Source organism: Stegodyphus dumicola, chromosome 2 (genome assembly GCF_044657685.1).
Source record: "Stegodyphus dumicola isolate Sdum_Otavi_A_Nest chromosome 2, ASM4465768v1".
Taxonomy (NCBI): Eukaryota; Metazoa; Arthropoda; class Arachnida; order Araneae; family Eresidae; genus Stegodyphus; species Stegodyphus dumicola.
The window spans coordinates 203706275-203725037 of record NC_140769.1 but is presented as its reverse complement, the minus strand read 5'-3'; the positions used below and the strand labels follow the sequence as shown (position 1 = coordinate 203725037).

Genomic DNA, 18763 nt, shown 5'->3' with positions numbered 1-18763 from the left:
AATAATGGTGCGGCATACCTAACAAAGTTCTAAAATAAATCTAAATACTGTATATAAATTTCTATGTGTGTGGTTTAGGGATATTTCTATCTAAATCAGCATTCAATCTAGTTTAAACGGGAATTTATTAGAATACCAAACAAATTAATCTAACCTAGAACCTATTTAACATCTCATCAGTAGTATTTGAGCTTCATCAAACAAATTGAAAGAAAGCTCCACACTTAATGTTCTCTGAAGTACTGTGCTTCAACTGATTTTTTACGTTGCCATTCAGAGGCAAAGAAAAGTATGTATTCAAACAAAAACAATAATAAAAGTACTTTTTGTAAAAAGTATTTTACTATTATAAGTTCTGTTTTTCACTAATGTCACTAATAAGCAACTATGTTTTAGACTCCATCCAAAACACTTTTAAAATGCTGGAACACAAAAATTCAGGAATTACATGCATTTGTAAAATGACATATTCTCTGCAAATCATTAAAAAAAAATTATATAGAAAGTAGAAATATCAATTGTTTTTATGTTTTATCATGATGTTTTACCTTAAATGTTAAAATTAAAAAAAAAAAAAAAAAAGTAAATGCTGTACCACTTTAACAAGGAAGCACTAAATAAAAAAAAAAATACTTGCTTCATTTGGCTATGCATTTTTACATATTTGCATAAAATTCATCAAAAAGTAAATGGGAAAAATATTCACCTCTTGACAAGAAAGTGTTTTACGTGTAAACTGATCCAACTGAATGCAGAAGTCGGGCAACCTTAGTTTTTCAGTGAATCCATAAGTTTTCAATATATATTGCAATGCTTCATTGTAAATATCAGCTGATGCCTCGGATAACACTTTAAGAAGCAACTGAAATTAAATTTTTTATAAACATGTTTTTATTTCCAGAATACTGAAATTTAAATAAAATGCTTTCAATATCAGCTGGAGTTTCTACTGCTGCAAGAACATATTCTGCCATTCTAGCGAGCAAACATGAACATTATTTTTAGATTCAGCCAAGGAACAATTTTACCACAATCGAAAGGCAATTAAAAGCATTCTGTTAAATGATTTCTACTACTTTTTCAGTATTTAAAACAAGGAAAATTTTAATGTAAGAATATTTAGTATTAAAATAACAGCACACACACACACACACACACAAAAAAAAAAAAAAAAAAAAAAAAAGCATAAAGATTTCTTGGAAAACATGTTTTGCTATGATTTTTTTTTTAATTAGCTTCATTGTTCTTTTATGGAATTCTCAGTGTGCTGCTATTTTAAAAATACGTATTGTCTTTCACATATTTAACTTGATGAAAAATTAACCGGCAGTTAGTTGGCGACTTTTTGATATGCTGAAACTGTTTAATACACTAATTCATTCTGCAAAATTCTGAAGATATTCTTAAAAAATATTAATAAAATATAGCTATTAAATTTAGTAGTGGTGAGTGATCATGTTTTACTTAAATAAAATTTTATAGTCATTTGCTAGCAAGATATTTAACTTACTACAAATCATTTATCCAATAAATACTGGAAAAAGGATATATTACAAATGATTATGATATATTACAATTTGTTATTAAATATTACAAAACAGTTTTTGATTTTTGCCTCATTATAGACATTTCATTACTGATATTTCATAAACAGCAGTTCCAACAATCTATGAGCATTATCAGCCTCTTTTTAGAAAAAATTTTGAAGTTTAATTTTACTTTAATTGAACATTCATTTTAGTAATTTTTTCCCTTTCTTAACTGGCATATCAGCAGATTATTTTCATAAATTTAAGAATATATTAGCTGTTGGAATTTATTTTTAGCTGAAAAAAATTTTTCCTTCTTTTAATATTGATAAAATTGGTTGGTATTTTCAATTAAAAATTATAACATTAGTTTGTAAGAGATAAAACTAAGAAACTTACTTTCACCACAGAAATTTTAACTGTGTCCGATTTAACATTCATTGCACAATTTATTAACAATGCATATGTTTTTTCAGGATCTAAGCAATATGTGTTCTCTTCTAAAGTAGAAATAACACTGAAATATAAACAACATTTATGAAAAATACACAACTTATATTTGATTTAAATCTTGGAACTTATACAATGAAACTTACAAGTTTTAAATCAGAGTTAAGACAATTTCAGATACCTTAAATACACTCATGCCCATAAATTAAGGATAATTCAGAATCGCACAGAAATCGAACTTTAAAGTAAAAATTTCACCTGTAGAATTATTGCACACATCTTCAAGAATAATATGCAAATTACAGGAAGCCATTGGATGATGCTGATAATATGTTACAGTGACGCGAGTGTAAGAGACAAGGAACGGTAAGCTACAAGGAACGGTAGCAAATAAGTAAAATTGCTCACAAGCATTCTGTAAGCCGCTCAGTGTCACAACCGAATCGTTATGATACAGAGGAGGCAAGCAGATGATTTTTTACATGGTAGAATTATCAGCCATATGGAATGTGGGCAAACTCAGGTGGAAGTATCCGAGGAACTTGGAATAGCCCAAAGTGTCATCTCTCTCTAGGCTTTGGCCATGATTCCAAAATGATGGAAACATTACAGGAATGATGGAAAATGATGGAATGTTACAGTACAGGTTGCCCCCCCCGAGTTACAAAACCAATTGACGACTGGTATCTGTCAGTAACTGCCAAAAGAAGAAGATGGAACACAGCATTAGTCCAGTCTCGTCAACTATCTTCAGCCATGGGTATGACAGTTTCATGGTGAACCGTGTGCAGACGTTTGGGACAGATTGGACTATATGCTCGCAGGCCTGTCAGATGTGTTCTGCTCATGGTAACTTACTGTTGCCAGCAGTTAGCCTGGAGTAGAGAACATGCAATGTGGACATCATCACACTAGGCTTATGTGATGTTTTCCGATTAGTCCAGGTTTAGCTTGCAGTCTGATTCCCGTTGGACTTTCAAATGGAAAACTCCAGGTACCAGCTACCACTGTTAACCAGAGAACAGGGGCTCCATTACCTAGCTGACATGATGTCTGCCTTACACGGATTAAAGCCCCTGCCTCCAGAAGCTATTTATTATGACTAAGCAGAATAAGTTTACAGTGGCATACAAGGCCTTCAAGAACACAAGAACATAAGTAACATAGTCATAAAAGACCCTAAAGAAAGCATGTTACAAGTAGTACCTAAGACAACATCATTGAACGACACCATTAAGATAGTGTAGGATTGCTTGTTTGGAGTGGAATTATTCAAGGCTCTAGAACAGGTCTGCCTATTTAGATCGGAACCATGACAGGCCAGATTTATCGGGACATCATTCTGAAACAACATGTATATTTATTTAGAGCTGTCATGGGTGTAGAATTTCTGTTTATGGATGACAACGCCCCTCCTCACCACATAAAAATCGCAAAGGAATGCCTTCAATCTAAGGATATCACCTGTATGGAATGTCCAGCACTCTCACCTGACTTGAATCCGATAGAACAACTGCAGCCTGTCAAGCACCTCCTACATGTGACTGGAACTTTGGAGAGCATTGCTTGATGAATGGAGTAATTTTCCACAAAATCAACTCAATAATTTGAGTTCTTTATCTTTTGTTTAATAAATGGGCTTCATGAATAAGTCACGTTTGTTTTGTTTCTGAACCTTTATTTGCCGGAACTGGCAATTAAGAAACGAATTAAAACATTCTCTGACAGTAAAAGCATTAAAAATTTTTTTTCAAAAATAATTCTTTGGTATACATATGAATCTAATTTTAACAGGTACCAAAGACAAAATATACTTACTAATGAGCTGTGTGTCATTGTTTTATTTTTATGCAAACCTTAAATCTTAGAAGTATATACTGCAATAAAGCTTAGAAGAATATACTACAAGATGAAGAACTTTTCCAATGCTTTGCAGAGTTCACGAAATTCTTTTTATCTTTACAAATATGTGTATTTAAAATGGCACTTTGCATAAATATGTAGTACAAAATATTAAATTAAGATTAGAAGTATTTCAAAAAGTTTTGGAAAATCCGAGTCAAAATTCATTTAATAATTTGTTGGAGAACTCAAATTTTAAACATGTGACATTTGATTGAGTATTTAATGATGATGGTAAGTATTAATCACTTCAAATGAGATTCAATTGTTTCAGTTGGTTTATAGATCCAAGTTTCTTTCTCAACATAAAAATTCGAAGGAAATTATTTTTGAGCTTGTACTTTTAGACACTGAAACATTATTTTCAATTAATCTCTAAATATCAATTTTCTTCCCTGTTTGCCTTTTTTTTTAACGAAAGGTTTAATTTTGTATTTTTTAATTATATTAGCAAAATGTTCAATTCAGCATGAACATACTCCATTTATTTCCTTCAAGTGATAAGTGTTATGCTTAAACATTCAGTTTTTCAAAAAATCTGACAAATAATGCATTTTTAAAAGCCATAATTCCTTGTGAACAAAATTAACAAAACTGGATTTCTCCTCCGTTAAAATGTAACAACTTTATTTTTCAACTATGAGAATCCATATGAACTCCATATATCCTCTTGATAGCTATCATACTTTTGAATATAACAAGAAAGTTTAGCAATCAGATTTCAGATCTTTGCAAAGGTTAGAAAATGATCAGCTGTTTTAAATTCACACATACTATACATATGGTGTTGCTAAATGTTTTTGATTGTTGCAAAACTAGAAATTTTGTAAATTTGCTAATATATCTGTTACCACTAAACTTAATTACATGATCCCATATGGAGTTGTCACCCACACATTAAGAAGTACTGAATTAAAAACAGATTCTTACTGACATAATGACTATTTAGCATAACATGACATTTATATGGGATGCCTACCAGACTAAAGAAATGTCTAATTGAGGGTTTCATCGTCTCTGGCATGAAAATTTTGCTAACCAACATTAGCCTTTTATTTAATATAATTACTTTTCCCTATTTGCTAGAAATGTTATCTCCAAAATAAACCATGCTGAGTGAAATAAAAGTATTAAAAGAACATTACAAGCTTTCATTTTCCTAAAGATTTTTTCTTCATCCTTCATCAGAAAGTGATGAAGTTTTGTGTTTGAAATTTAATAAATAATTTTAGATGCTAAAAAAAAGTTTCCTGCCACTGCAAATATTGTCTGCATAAGCAGTTTGCATTGCTGTGTTTAATCATATTTTGTCAAACAATATTTGGTATTTGAAAGAAAGAGGCTTGCTTTAGAACACAGTGTTGTGAAATTTGAAAAAAAAAAAAAAAAAAAAAAAAAAGATTTCATTAAGTACAAGGTGTCTGAAACGAAACTATGATGCTAGCAGATTAGAACCATCATTTACTTCCAGTTCTGTTACAAAAGGTCAGCTAGAGAATGTCACCAAATCATGTGTATAGCTTTAGGTACTAATGTTATATCATATGAAGCTGTGAAGGTTTGGTGCCAAATGTTCAAAAACAAGGACTGTGACATTCAAGAAGCAGAGTGCTCTGGCTGGCCTACTAATGTTGATGATGCCCACCTGTTTTGAATTTGAGAATTTGAGGAAGATCAGTATGCAACCACTCGAAAGCTTTCTACAGAATTAGACATTAATGACATGTCTATTAGTCACACTATGCATTGCATAAACTTGACATACAAGTTCAATCGATGGGTGCCGCATGAGCTGACTCAAGCAGATAAGGACAGATTAATCTCAAATATCAACACAAGAACAAACTTCTGGACCACTTCAAACTTCTTGGTCTGCACCCATGAGCCTGTTGGCAGCGTCACAAAGTGCAATTTAACTAACAAAAAGATCATGCTTTTGTATCTGGTGGGATAATCGTGGTATTATTCACAAAGAGTATCTGGGAAAAGGTAAAATCCTAGACAGTAAGGTGTACAGTGAGATGTTTGTCCGTGTTGACACTGCTGTCAAAGAAAATCGAGGTACTGTGTTCTGGTGTAAAAAGGTTATGCTCCATCAAGATAATGGCTGACCGTGGGGTTGAATGGGATCTTTTGGCACACCTAACCATACAGGCCTGACATCGCTCCTTCGGACGTTTTCACACCTGCAGCTACATTTTGCTGGTGCTATCTTCCATTCTGCACAGGACGACCGAAATGTGGTTGATCCGTTTTTGGACTCGCAACCGCCAAGTTTCTGGATCGAAGGCTTTGAAAAACTACCAAAACATTGACAAATACTCATAGATTTGGGTGGGATTACTACCTGCACTAAAGGTACTACTTTCATGTTTTTTTCACCCTAAATTTATTAAGAATGTTTTTTGGTGGAAAACTTTTGTTGCAACCAGATATTATTCAATAACTACTATATTTCATACAGTAAGGTCTCAAAAAGCAGCCCATTGTATTCGTTTAAATAAACATGATGCTTTCTTTTTTTTTTTTTCCCCAGATTGAGAAAATGCCTTTGCAAACAAAAGAGCAAAAAATCAAACAAAAGGAAAAAAAAAATATACCCTGCATAGATTCTTCAACAATAACTCTTGATGAAAGCAAATTGGAAAATACATTCATCAAACTAGAAAAGAAACATGCCAATGTAAATTTAAAATTAGACAAAAAAGTTAGTTCAATGCAGATTTTAAATAAAATTCTCTTGATTTTGAAGGTGGTCAGATACAATTCCCTCTTTGCAGGAGTAAAAAAATAAATAAATAGAAAGCTAGAAATTTGTAAAAATTTAAGGTCAATAGTAGTTCAGCCAATCTTGAAATAAGTTAACACAAACTTAAAAAAAAAAAAAAAAAAAAAAAAAAAAAAAACCTCCCCATGCCCCAAATGTGGCTAAAATATATAATTTTTATCTCTCTTTTTCCTAATTTGGGCAGAGTGATATACGCAGATAAATAGATAAATCGGTTTATCACAGTATTTTACTACAAGCATATTTATTTAGAGTAGAAATTGTTTTTAAACTGGAAATAAACTTCTTTTAATTATTTTAGAAAGTATTAAAGCATTTATTTACTTACTTATCTCCCTCCCAGATTTCAGGATGCATTAAAATTATTTCAGCAGCAACTGGATACAAAAAAGTGTCAATGTTAAAAACAATTGCATTAAATTAACTAAAATATGAAACAAACAGTATTACACTTCTATCAGTTTACAATTTAAAGACAATCTATATTTAAGATGAAGCTGATTTATACAAAATACATAAAAGTAAACTTCAACAACAAGAAATATTATTAAGTTTAATACCACAATTTTTATGTTTCTGCTGAATATGTTTGTTTAATACACATGTAACAGTACTCTCCTAATGACAAACTTCTAATAAAAGTCTCCGACAAAATTTATTTAGATAAAGACATTTGACTGAAAATTCGTTAGTTTCAAGGTACTTGCTATTCACAACATTGTGAAAACAATTTAGGATTATTAAATATAACTATGATTTATAATTTTTTTCCATTTATCCCTATTAAAAAAGCATAATCTAAAATTAAAAACATTAATAAATTGTAACTTACAATCAAAATATCTGGTATCAATTTCTTGAAAATATAGAAATAATTTATTTTCAGATTCTTATTAGCATCTTAAACATTTTAAACATGGTGCTTGATAATTATTGCTTTAAAATCCCTGTTCATTATGCTTCTTAAATTACTATAGTAAAATAAATACCATATATTTCTCAATATAAGTTGATATGTTTATAAGCCTAGAGTGCATTTTTTATTCAAAAAATTTACGCAAAATTCAAACCGAATTTAAAAGAAGGGAAACAAAAAAATCTCTTTCAGTGCTCAAATATGTCACCATGAAGGCGAAAATGACCACATTTGCAGACAATTCTAACAACAGCATGGCTGTTTAACAATTCTCTGTAAATGAAAATCAAATTGAAGAGTGGAGAAAACCGAGTGTAAATTTTGCCAACATCTGATTTTTTTCCGACGATGCAACAAACTACTAGCATTATAAACAATTTGAAAAATAAAACAACTCATTTCACTTAAATTAATTTTTTTTTTCATAAATTTGAGAAACATAAACTGAAGAAATAAAAAAGTGAAATATTTGGTGATTTATCACTTGTAACCGGCTAACCCAAAAGTACCTACATTTTTTTTTTTTTTTTTTTTTTTTTTTTTTTTTTTGTGAGATTAGTGGATCTATACATAATCCAATCCTTGTAACGTAACTTTAGAAAAAGTTCCAAAAATTATCAGTTTATACACAGAAATATATGGTGGTTAATTTTCAGATTTCAAATCCTTTATTTTGTAACTTCTTTAATTTCACATTGTTTACCTAATAACTGAAATTGTAGTAAGTCTTTATTGGCAATTCTTCTCTAAGGCTAGAAATTTATATCATCACACTGTTTTCAGATATGAATGTGGCAGATTTATAAAGCATTTGTTTTCTTAAAATATGCACGTAAATAAGATTTATAAAATTCTAAAATAAGCAGTATATGTACACTTTATCAACCACCTAGCCATATAAAAATGTATTATTTTAAAGATAAACATAATTAAAAGACAAAGTACAGATTAAACTTACCTGAAGCTGATGGATAATGGTATTTTATAGTGTTTAAAAGCAGTGGCATATGACTATCCATATATTCACTTAGATCTTCCTTAAGAAGAGGATTTAAGCTTATCAAAATTTCAAAAACTGGTGTATGCAAAATTTTCGTTTTTATGTTTGATGTCATGTCTTCAAAATTAGCTAGTTCAGATTGCGAATGAAAAAACTCCTTTAAATCTTTCAAAGAATAAAATGTAAGAAAAGTAAGGTAGCATTCATTGATTCCCCATGATTCCATCATAAAAGTATGAGTCAGCAAGCAGTCTGCATTCACAGAAATGGCAGATTTAAGTATCATTTGAACTGATTCTATCTGAAGAAAATGTTCCAGTAATGTTTGCAGTTTCATAATTTCTTCAGGCACATGGGTTATTTTTTCAAAGATAATCTTTTTGTAAAATTTAAACAGTGTTTTACAAGCATGTAGGAGAATATTTACAAAAGTAATAGTTTCAGTTCCTTGTTCAGGTTTAGAGCACAGATTCTGATATAAACTTTTATAAAGATCCATCAGATCATTATCATAGGAATATGCAAAATTCATATTGTTATGATTTTCTGTATTAATATTAGCACTAGGATCAACACTCATACTATCATCAGCTATATAATTGGTAGTAATACACACAGGGGGTTTTTCAGAACAAATAAATTTATAATGGAATGGATAACATTTTGCAAGTGCTGAACATTTTTCAGATTCACAAAATTTGTGAATGAGTACTTCTAGAATTATATGCCATGTATAATAAAGAAAATTCTCTTCATCCCAAGATATATCAAGTAGCTTCCTGATAAGAACAGCAAGGATATTAGAAGGAAGTTGCTTTGCACACTACGGAAAAAGATAATGTATTTTTATTTAGTAAATAATGACAAATTAACAGCAGTTTGTAATAACCAGTTATAAAATTATGTAATGAAGATAGCTAAATGTACATGCAAAACAACTATTAAAACACTACTTCAGCAGATCATGCAGAAAGAATAACCAAATATGCTTTATATCGGTACTTACCTTTTATCACAACTACCTTATTAAAAGTCATCAAATTTTCAGAATATGCCAAATTCTGGCAACCATGCTGATAACAGTTCTTCAGTCAATCAACATTTTCATTTGCAATATTTTCATTATTTAAAAGTTAAAATAATTTTTGTACATAAATCATAAAATGTTTTGCCTTTCAACTCAATTTTGAAATATGCACTTGTGAAATTTGTCAGGAAAGGAAGTACCCGTAGTACAAGAATAGAGTGTTTTACCACAAAAATCACTGAAGAGAACAGTAATGAGATGCATTGGCTGATAGCAGTGAATAATCCCTAGGTTGATCACAAAACCTATTTATGTGATTTTCAAATGTTTTTTAAGTGAAATTAAATTGCTGTGTACACAATGAGAAGAACAGCAAAGAAAAAATTACAGATTTCATGAAAAATGTAAGCTTTTTATTTTTTAATGTATCATATAATTCTGAGTTAATTTAAATTTGTGTTTTAAATTGCTAAAGTGTGTTTTCTTCTGATATGTTCATAATGTTTGCTGACTTATGATAAAATTGACAGTTTATGAATCTTTTTTTTTAAAAAGTGTGAAAATGGCCAACTTGTATTTGACAAGTAACTTTTACCTTTTCAACCAATAAGAAATCACAAAATAGCACCAAGATGGTTGCCGTAACATGTAAATACCTTTAGCTTAAGGGTCTGAGCTCCAATTTTACCATGCGTATCTGATAATCAAATGTAAATCAAAATCACAAATTGTAAAAAGGAAGACAGCTTAAAAACATTGAAAATAATCAGTTTTATTTACTTGAACAGTAAAATAGGAAAAATGACATTTTGAAGAACATTGAAGGGAAATGCATGGTGATAAAAATTAAAACTACTATATGTAATGCTTTCTACAAATAGTCAATGTTTGAAATATCATCAGATTTAAAATAATAATTTCACAATATATGAAAAAGTTATGAAATAAAACAGTAATAAAAAAGCAAAAGAAACTATAACGCTGTTAATAAAAGTAAGTAAACAAAAGCTACCACAAAGCTATTAATGACTGCTCATAGTAAATATTAAGTAATTCATACTAAATCTTAATTAGCTTTATTAGTTATCTGATAATCAATGAATAAAAATATGCAAAATTCATTATAATATTACAAGACATTCCCCACTTTATTTAGTTAAAGTTTCAATTCATAAGCTGAAATGGCATAAAGAAAAGAAACCATTCCCATAAACTTACATGGAAGTAATTTTCAATATTCCCCACCTATAAAAAAACCTAATAATTCTTATTAAAATACACATGAAACCGAAAACAAGACTAGAATAACCATATGCAAAACAATTAAATGAAAATAATATGTAACATGTCAATATATCTTTCAAAATTGAAAATATAGTATACATAATGGAATGCAGACTGAATAGTGCCTTAAAACTCTTTATCTGAGGCTTTAAAGCGGCTTTACGATAATATTATAAATGTTTATTATGTAAAAAAATCATACCATAATTATCAACTTAATTTTTAAATCTTTAAAATTCTAAACACATGATACAGATTTATACAGCAGAAGAGTAAATGCTTACACAGTTTAGGACCTGACGCTATGTGAATTGCAAATCATATAAATAAAATTCATGATAAAGTAAAAAAAAAATTAATTTAATTTCTTTCACATTTTTAACAGAAATATGTACTAAATATACCGTATACACTCACGTAATGTCCACACCTTTTTTACTAAAATTACATCAGTAAAATGCAAGTGCGGACATTACATGGGTCGTTCAAATGTCGCACTTTTTCTCATGAGTAATTTTGGGTGTAAATTTCATTTCAAACAGCCAAGTTAAGTTCTAAGTGGAAGAAAATGGCATAAGTGATAAAAGTATCAAATTTAAAGTTGTTTAATTCCTAAAATTCACAAACTCGCTTTCTCCCATCCACATACAGAATATAAATTACCCCATTTACATTATCAACATGTGGTGCATATTAGTTCACACAGGAGCACAATATAGAGGCACATATTAACCAACACTTGCAATTTTAATATTTACTTTTACACAAAATAAATAAATGTTGTTTCTTTTAATATCCTGCACACATTATTAATTTTTTTTAATTCGTTTTGACACACTGTATAAAAATTTTGGTTGTTATGTCTGCGTATGCGAATGTAAAATCTTTCTGCTGCAAACAGCAGCATAAAAATACATAAGATGGCAGTGCAGGCACTGTAGTGGCAGCAACATAGTGGAGAATCAGTGAGCAGTATTTTTTCTAATTTCAAGCTACCGCAAGAAAGAATAATAATAATTAAAAAAAAAAAAAACATTGTGAAACAATACTCAGTATAGGAGTGTAAATAATTTAATCAGTAAACATTTTTTTATCTCACCTTTATTTCGTCCTCGCAAATCATTTCCAATTGCTTCAGTATACACTAATTGCTAGCACAAACACAATGCTTACAATTTAAATATTAAAATTCAAATTCTAAACAGTTTTCAAAAACTTATCACGAACAATTTTTAATACACACCTAGTACCAGTACTTTTTTCCGTTTTCCACGTATTAGTTATCATCATCATCCCTTTCTTCACTCACATCTTCCTCATTTTCTTCATTCACATCATCTTTCTTGCTTCCTCATTCATATTATCCTTCTCAAGAAGATAATCTTCTGTTCCATCCAAAGCATTTGATATACCAGTTACTTTAAAACTTTTCACAATCCCATCACTGGATATGCTTTTTCACGCAGCAATAATCCACGCACATACTTCCGAGATGGATGCTCTTCTCAGACGTCCAGCTGCCGTGGTCCCCCCCCCCGGAAGTCATCCAATTATGGTAGCTCTGTTTGAATGCCATTTTAAATTGCTTGTTTAAAGAAACATCAAGTGACTGAAGAATGGAAGTTAGATCTCATGGAAACACAGCAACATCAGTTCTTGAGGTTTCAAGTTTTTGTTTCACTGTGTCTGTGAGATACCCTTTGAAGCTGTCCAACACGATAAGAGAAAGTAGCTGCAACAGAGCTCCAGGTCGTTTATCCCACACAATCTGTAGCCAAGTCCTGAACAAAAGCGTCATCCATCCACCCCTTCTCTTGAACTCGTAATACAATTCCTGGTGGCAGTTTTTCTTTCGGTATTGTATTTCGCTTAAAACGCCCGTATGGCAGAAGTTTTTTGCCATCGGCAAGCGATTTTATTTGACACACTGCCCATATTACTGCGTACCCCTGAGCACACATATCATGCACATATGCAACTACTTTTTTCTAAGTTCGGAAACTTACATTTTGAACCGCGAAACGCAACGTCTTGTTTTGTTCGTTGCTGCCAGTTGATCACACTGTTTGCTCCAATTGTGCATACACTTTTCATCTACATTATATACTCTTGCTGCTGCTCTTTTTTCATTTTCCTCCTCAAATTCTATGACTTTCAGTTTAAAAGCCGCTGTATAGCTGCTGTACTTTCCCATTTCAAGCACGCTACTACCACAAATCTAAATGATACTATGAGTGAAAAGAGAAAGTATAAAATATGCGAATGCTCCAAGTAGGAAGGAGGGGAAAGTAGTTTCATTACAAAACAATATTTCCTGAAAGCCAGTGTGGTGAAAACCTGTTTTCACTGCCTTCATTTATTACTTTGTCTGCTGAGTAGATTGCTGGTGCCACTTATGTTATGGCTGAATAACAGCTCCACCAGAATGCAAGGAAAGTCTCTGCTTTCCATCCTGGTGCCAACCAAAGACAAAACAAATGCATATTCTTTCTTTAAAGATATTTATTGACTAAAGGAAAAAAGGCGATGTTAAAAAAATATATTTTTTAAAGTAATAAATTCTTTAGTTTTTGAGATGGGGACATTGTGCGGGTCACTTTTTTTTACATAAATTTTAACTGTAAGTTGGGATGCGGACATTACACGAGCATATACGGTATGTGAAAACTATTTTTAATGATATCAGAGTGTGTTATATAAAATTATAATGTAATTCTATGCTAAAAGAAAACAGGATTCTAAAAGAACGTAAAAAAATTATTTTTTACATTTTATAAAACACCTGTTTATAGTAAAATTAGTCACAACAACCTTGAGTTTGGCATAGATTTAAGTCAAGATCTCGATTGATTTCAAGGGCAAACAGGTACAGGTCCCTCTTCATTAGAGCAAAGAAATCTGCAAGACTGATTACTTAAAAGGAGGCGTTTAAAAATTAGAAAAGCTAGAGGCAATAAAATAGAATTGGAAAATAAGAAAATATTAAGGCATACAATTTTTAATCACTATTATTCAGATATCCTTGTATACTGTTCTTATTACTACACACCTTACATGCAAAAAAAGCAAAGCTTCCTTTTAAATAAAGTTTTAAGACTAAATTTTAGAAGTATTAAAAAAAAAAATAAAAAAAAAAAAAAAAAAAAAAAAAGCAAAAGACCAAAAATCTGCTGCTCAGATGTATGAAGTAAAATTCAAAGTTTAAAAGAATGCAAAATCATAAAATTTTCAGTTTACAAATCTAAATATGTAGCCAATGATATCACAGTAAAGAAAAAATGACAGTGCCAGAACTACTTTCTACTGCTTCCGCTTAAAAGGGATTTATCCTGAAACACTAAAGATGAGTGAGTTAAAACAGATCTTTCCATGACTATGTAATAAAACAGTGTTATTGGAAACAAGAAAGACTTCCTTGATTTGTAGCAAGAACTTGTAGTACTGTGGTAGGAATCGTCACACTGCCAAGTTGTTAAGCTTTAAAGTAACACAAATGCCAGAATTTAAAACTGCAAATTTCAACATAAGATAAAATCAGCATACACGAATACTGTATTGCATCAATGATTTAAACATTAGAAAAATTATAACGCACTTAGTTCAGAATCACTTTTACAGTAAAGGTAAAATAATTATATGCTGATCTAAAGATAGAAGAAACTTGTAAACAAATTCTGATTGGTTATAGAGATTCAAATAATGGCAAGATATACACTTTTAAAGTATGTTATGAAAAACTTTCAGCTGATAAAGTTGGTTGCAGATGAATTTGCAGAACAAATTTGCAGAGTTAATGGATAATGTCAAAACTAGAACAAATATCAAATACAGAAGAAACCTCTTTAAAAAAAAAAAATAAATAAATGGGGGGGAGGAAGATGTTTCTTGAGAAAGATAAATGAGATCAATAAAGAAATACACCATCAAGGATTTAAAAAAAAAAAAAAAAAAGAGAGAGAGAGAGAGAATCACAATTCTACTTTGCAGCAATGCAGGTGAGCCCTCTGTACAGAAATTCAAAGATGTACAAGAATATCTTCGTATTTATAGGTTTGGAAAGATATCAGTCTTTGCCTGTGATTTATGAACATACTGGACTGTCACAGAATAAAAATAGAATAGAAATGAAATTTATCAACTGATTGGTTTATAAACCATTTTATAAACAAGTCAAATCTTAATCATTTTATAAATAAGTAAAGTATTAGAAATGAATTAGCTGCAGATTATAAGCTTTCATTGCTATTGAAAAACTATATGGCTTATCCAGATGCAAACATTTTGTCTCCCAATAAATAACACCACGACCAACTTTTTGATCTCCAATAAAATATTTTAAATTTAATTTATAATTAATACAGGATTTCAAATGTATTCTTTTGAATCACAATAAGCTGAATTTTTAAGGATAATTCTACATATTCATTCATTCTTCAAATTTTTCAGCTACAAAATGTATTTCCCAATTGAGGATTTCCAAGCCCTCCTCACTGAATGGATATCATAATTTAAGGACTTATCCACTTTATATAAAAAAAGTGTGATACTAGTGAATTTTCTCAGTTTAGTGGGAATTCAACAAAGGCTAAATGTGTTGCTTCTTAGATACAAAAAAAAAAAAAAAAAAAAAAAAAAAAAAGTACAAGTGTTTCAAAAAGACAGCACTGTGAATTAGCTGATAAATGATAAATTTGGATGGACTAAAAAAGATGATCAAATAGCTATAGAAGAAATCATTGAAACTGTTTTTAAATCCAACAAAAGAAGATTCTGATTCTAAAGGTTAGCTTAATCATGATTTCGCTTTATGAAAAAAAATTTTAGAACAAAACTATAAACTAATTAAAATGAAGGATTAAGTATAATTAAGGGAGGAGGGACCACCTAAAGTTATAAAACCAACAACTATAAAAAATTATTTGAAAGTATTTTAAAAAAATGAATCTTTTTTAGTAACTTATCTTTATTTTCTTTTTATATGTTTTTATCTCCATTTTTTATCCTTTTCCCGTATATTTTCAAACATTTTGTATTAATGTATAAATATGTGAAAAAAATTTTTTGCTGCTTAAAAATGCTTTTATATTTTTAAAATTTTTCTTTCTTTATTCTAAATTATATTTTCCTTTTACAAACCTGAAATCCACATAACCTCTGATTCACAGCTGTGTGGATTTCTGATTTTCTATTACACAAACTATTGATTATTGATGCAAACATAGACAGACACCTGTGGGAAAATTTCAAAATAATATTAAAAAAAAAATAAATCCAATTAAATATTTAAACTAAAACAGTTTATGTACATATAATGGTAGTGGAACTACTTTTGTTGACTGGATTTTATGTTAACGCTACTGAAATACAAATCAGTTACAAAATATCTATGCTGAAAAGCTCTTACTTCTCTTAATTCTTCTGTTTAATTTTGCATTATAATCCTTTAAAAAAATTCTAAAAATATGAAAAATATTCAAATATATTTCTTACCTCAATAAAATATTCACTCCAACTGCACTCATAACAAAGTTGTACATATAGCTTGCAGTCAAATGTTGGGAATATAGACGCTATTGTCTCATAAAATCTATCAGCCTCTTCACATGATATACCATGAGACCTAATACATAACATTAAAATTTTGAATAGAATTATATTTAGATCAAAAGTTTGTTGATTAAAAAATTTTCTCACAATATTCTTTTAATAAAAACAGTATATCCCAAAACACGAAAGACAGACAACAAATAAATTCAATAAAATACTATGTTGACAACAAAATATTGCAATAAATGGAAAAAGTTATTGTACAAGATTTTATTCTGGAAGCTTTGCTCTGTATTTAAATCAATACTATCCTATATGTAATTTATTATATATGTAAAATAGATCTAACATTCCACAGAGTATTTAAAACAACAATTATCTAGAAGTTACATTTGTGTGGTATGTTCTTCATTTTGAATTTATTCCTAAAAAAGCATAAGTTTAACTATATGAAATATAAAGATTCTCATACACAGCCCATCAAATTTTTCTGTGCTTTGAAAAACATACTATGGCTTTTGATTTTGTGGAGTTATGATTGATCAGGTCAATTCCTTACTTTTTATGATTGATCAGGTCAATTCCTTACTTTTTTATGATTGATCAGGTCAATTCCTTACTTTTATATGGAATAACTTTTTTTAATTTATACAGAATGTTTATGCTATCTAAAAGAATTTTGAATAACATTTAAGATGCAATCATTACAGAAAGTACTAATGCCCAAAAGAGATTTTCAAGTGGATGCAACTAGCAGCATTGACTCCCTCAGCTTTTTTTTTAAACATGTTTTGCAAGTTTATCATAAAAAATTACCACTTGTTCCTCATAAACAAGATACCAGTAGATAAATAATCATTTTACTTTACATTATGTAAATGAAATAATGAATTCCCATAAAAAACTACATAAATAAAGAATTTAATTTTTAAACTTAAAAAGATAGTTCAGAGATTTTCTGATGACATTACTCTTAATTAAAGTCATGAAAAACTCTAAATTTGCTTTTATTCTATTAAGTATATAGCTTTTGTGATCAACTCTTATTTAGGCGCTTATATAAAAGATAATTTAGTACTTATTTAGGCACTTTCATATTAAGCACAACCACCTTCGTACAGTTTGGAAATTTTTTACAGAATAAAGGGAACAATGACTAATTTTAAAAAATTAAGTCCGTATTACACACATATATTATATTTTAAACTTTTAACATATGAATAAAATTCAAAGCTGATGTGCTTAAAAACTGTAAGAACAAAACTTTGCACTGTAATGGTGATGGTGACAAATAACCTGAAAAGTTGTAATGTGTCAAATACAAGTCAGATATATTTTACTTCCATTAAAGCTAAAGCAGACTTATAAAATCAAATGAAATTACAGAAATGAATACTGAGATGAACAAGTACATGAAAATGAAATAATGAAATTAAGTATAAAACAGGTAAAATTACAAAATAGGAAATACATTAAGATACATAGTATCAAAATACCAAGAAACTACTTTTAAACAAAATCAAATAACGTAACAAAGACCAGTCTCTTTAGTTACTGAAATAAACTGGTATCGACCTCTTTCTAATTATGCGATCAAGTGGCAAATCACAGCCATTAAAGTACTTTAAATGAAGTCTGCTAAAAGACTATTAAAAGTGATGCACTGATAGAACAGCATTACAAATGGAATAAACAAGTTTATACTCAGCTTTTAGGGTGGGTGATTTAAGAGTGACCTTCTATGGCATGTTAACAGGACTTCCTTCTTCTGGTTCCTAGTAGCTTCCAAATTTTCCATTCAAGGTTTCACACTTCTTAACTTATTATTATCAAGCTGAACAATCCAGAATTCCTCCCATTTATTCAAGGTTTTTGTTTAATGGCCTTGCTGATATCTCTAAAGGGATGAGCTGATGGGAAAAGTGAACAACAGATTTTGCTGTGGTATCTACCAGTTCATTTTTTCTTAAATTTGCATGTCCAAGAACTCAGCAGAAAAGGATGTCACACCGACAGTTCCTTAATTTCAGATTTGGACTTAAGATATCAACTATGAGAAGATTCTAGGCATTAGAAATTTATTCTAAAGCTTTCAATGCACTAATGAGCCATACATATTACAAATCTTCTCAAGCAAGCATGGCTATGAATAATATTCTCATATGCCATAAGAGAATAAAAGTGCATAATATACAGCAATTAACTCCAAGGCGAGAACTGAGGAACTGTCATGTAGTTATCTACCCTTCATCATCATCTGCACTTTTCTGCAAATGCTGTTACAATATATCCAAGTTCTTTCAACCCATCTGTTAAATAC

At 29.9% G+C, this 18763-nt stretch overlaps 1 protein-coding gene across 5 annotated transcripts in view; it reads right to left on the bottom strand.

The window, feature by feature from the left end:
* Positions 1–18763, bottom strand: part of LOC118181152 (uncharacterized) — a 96889-nt gene that overhangs the window by 55164 nt on the left and 22962 nt on the right. For 4 of the 5 annotated variants that reach the window (XM_085811654.1, XM_085811651.1, XM_085811655.1 and 1 more), the window contains exons 4-9: positions 16387–16516; positions 10831–10857; positions 8544–9408; positions 6998–7046; positions 1929–2046; positions 707–862 (exon numbers count right to left, since the gene is read on the bottom strand). In XM_085811654.1, the coding sequence (XP_085667780.1) occupies positions 707–862; positions 1929–2046; positions 6998–7046; positions 8544–9408; positions 10831–10857; positions 16387–16516 (1345 nt within the window). The remainder of the gene's footprint in view (positions 1–706; positions 863–1928; positions 2047–6997; positions 7047–8543; positions 9409–10830; positions 10858–16386; positions 16517–18763) is intronic. The other variant, XM_085811652.1, reaches the window with a different exon arrangement.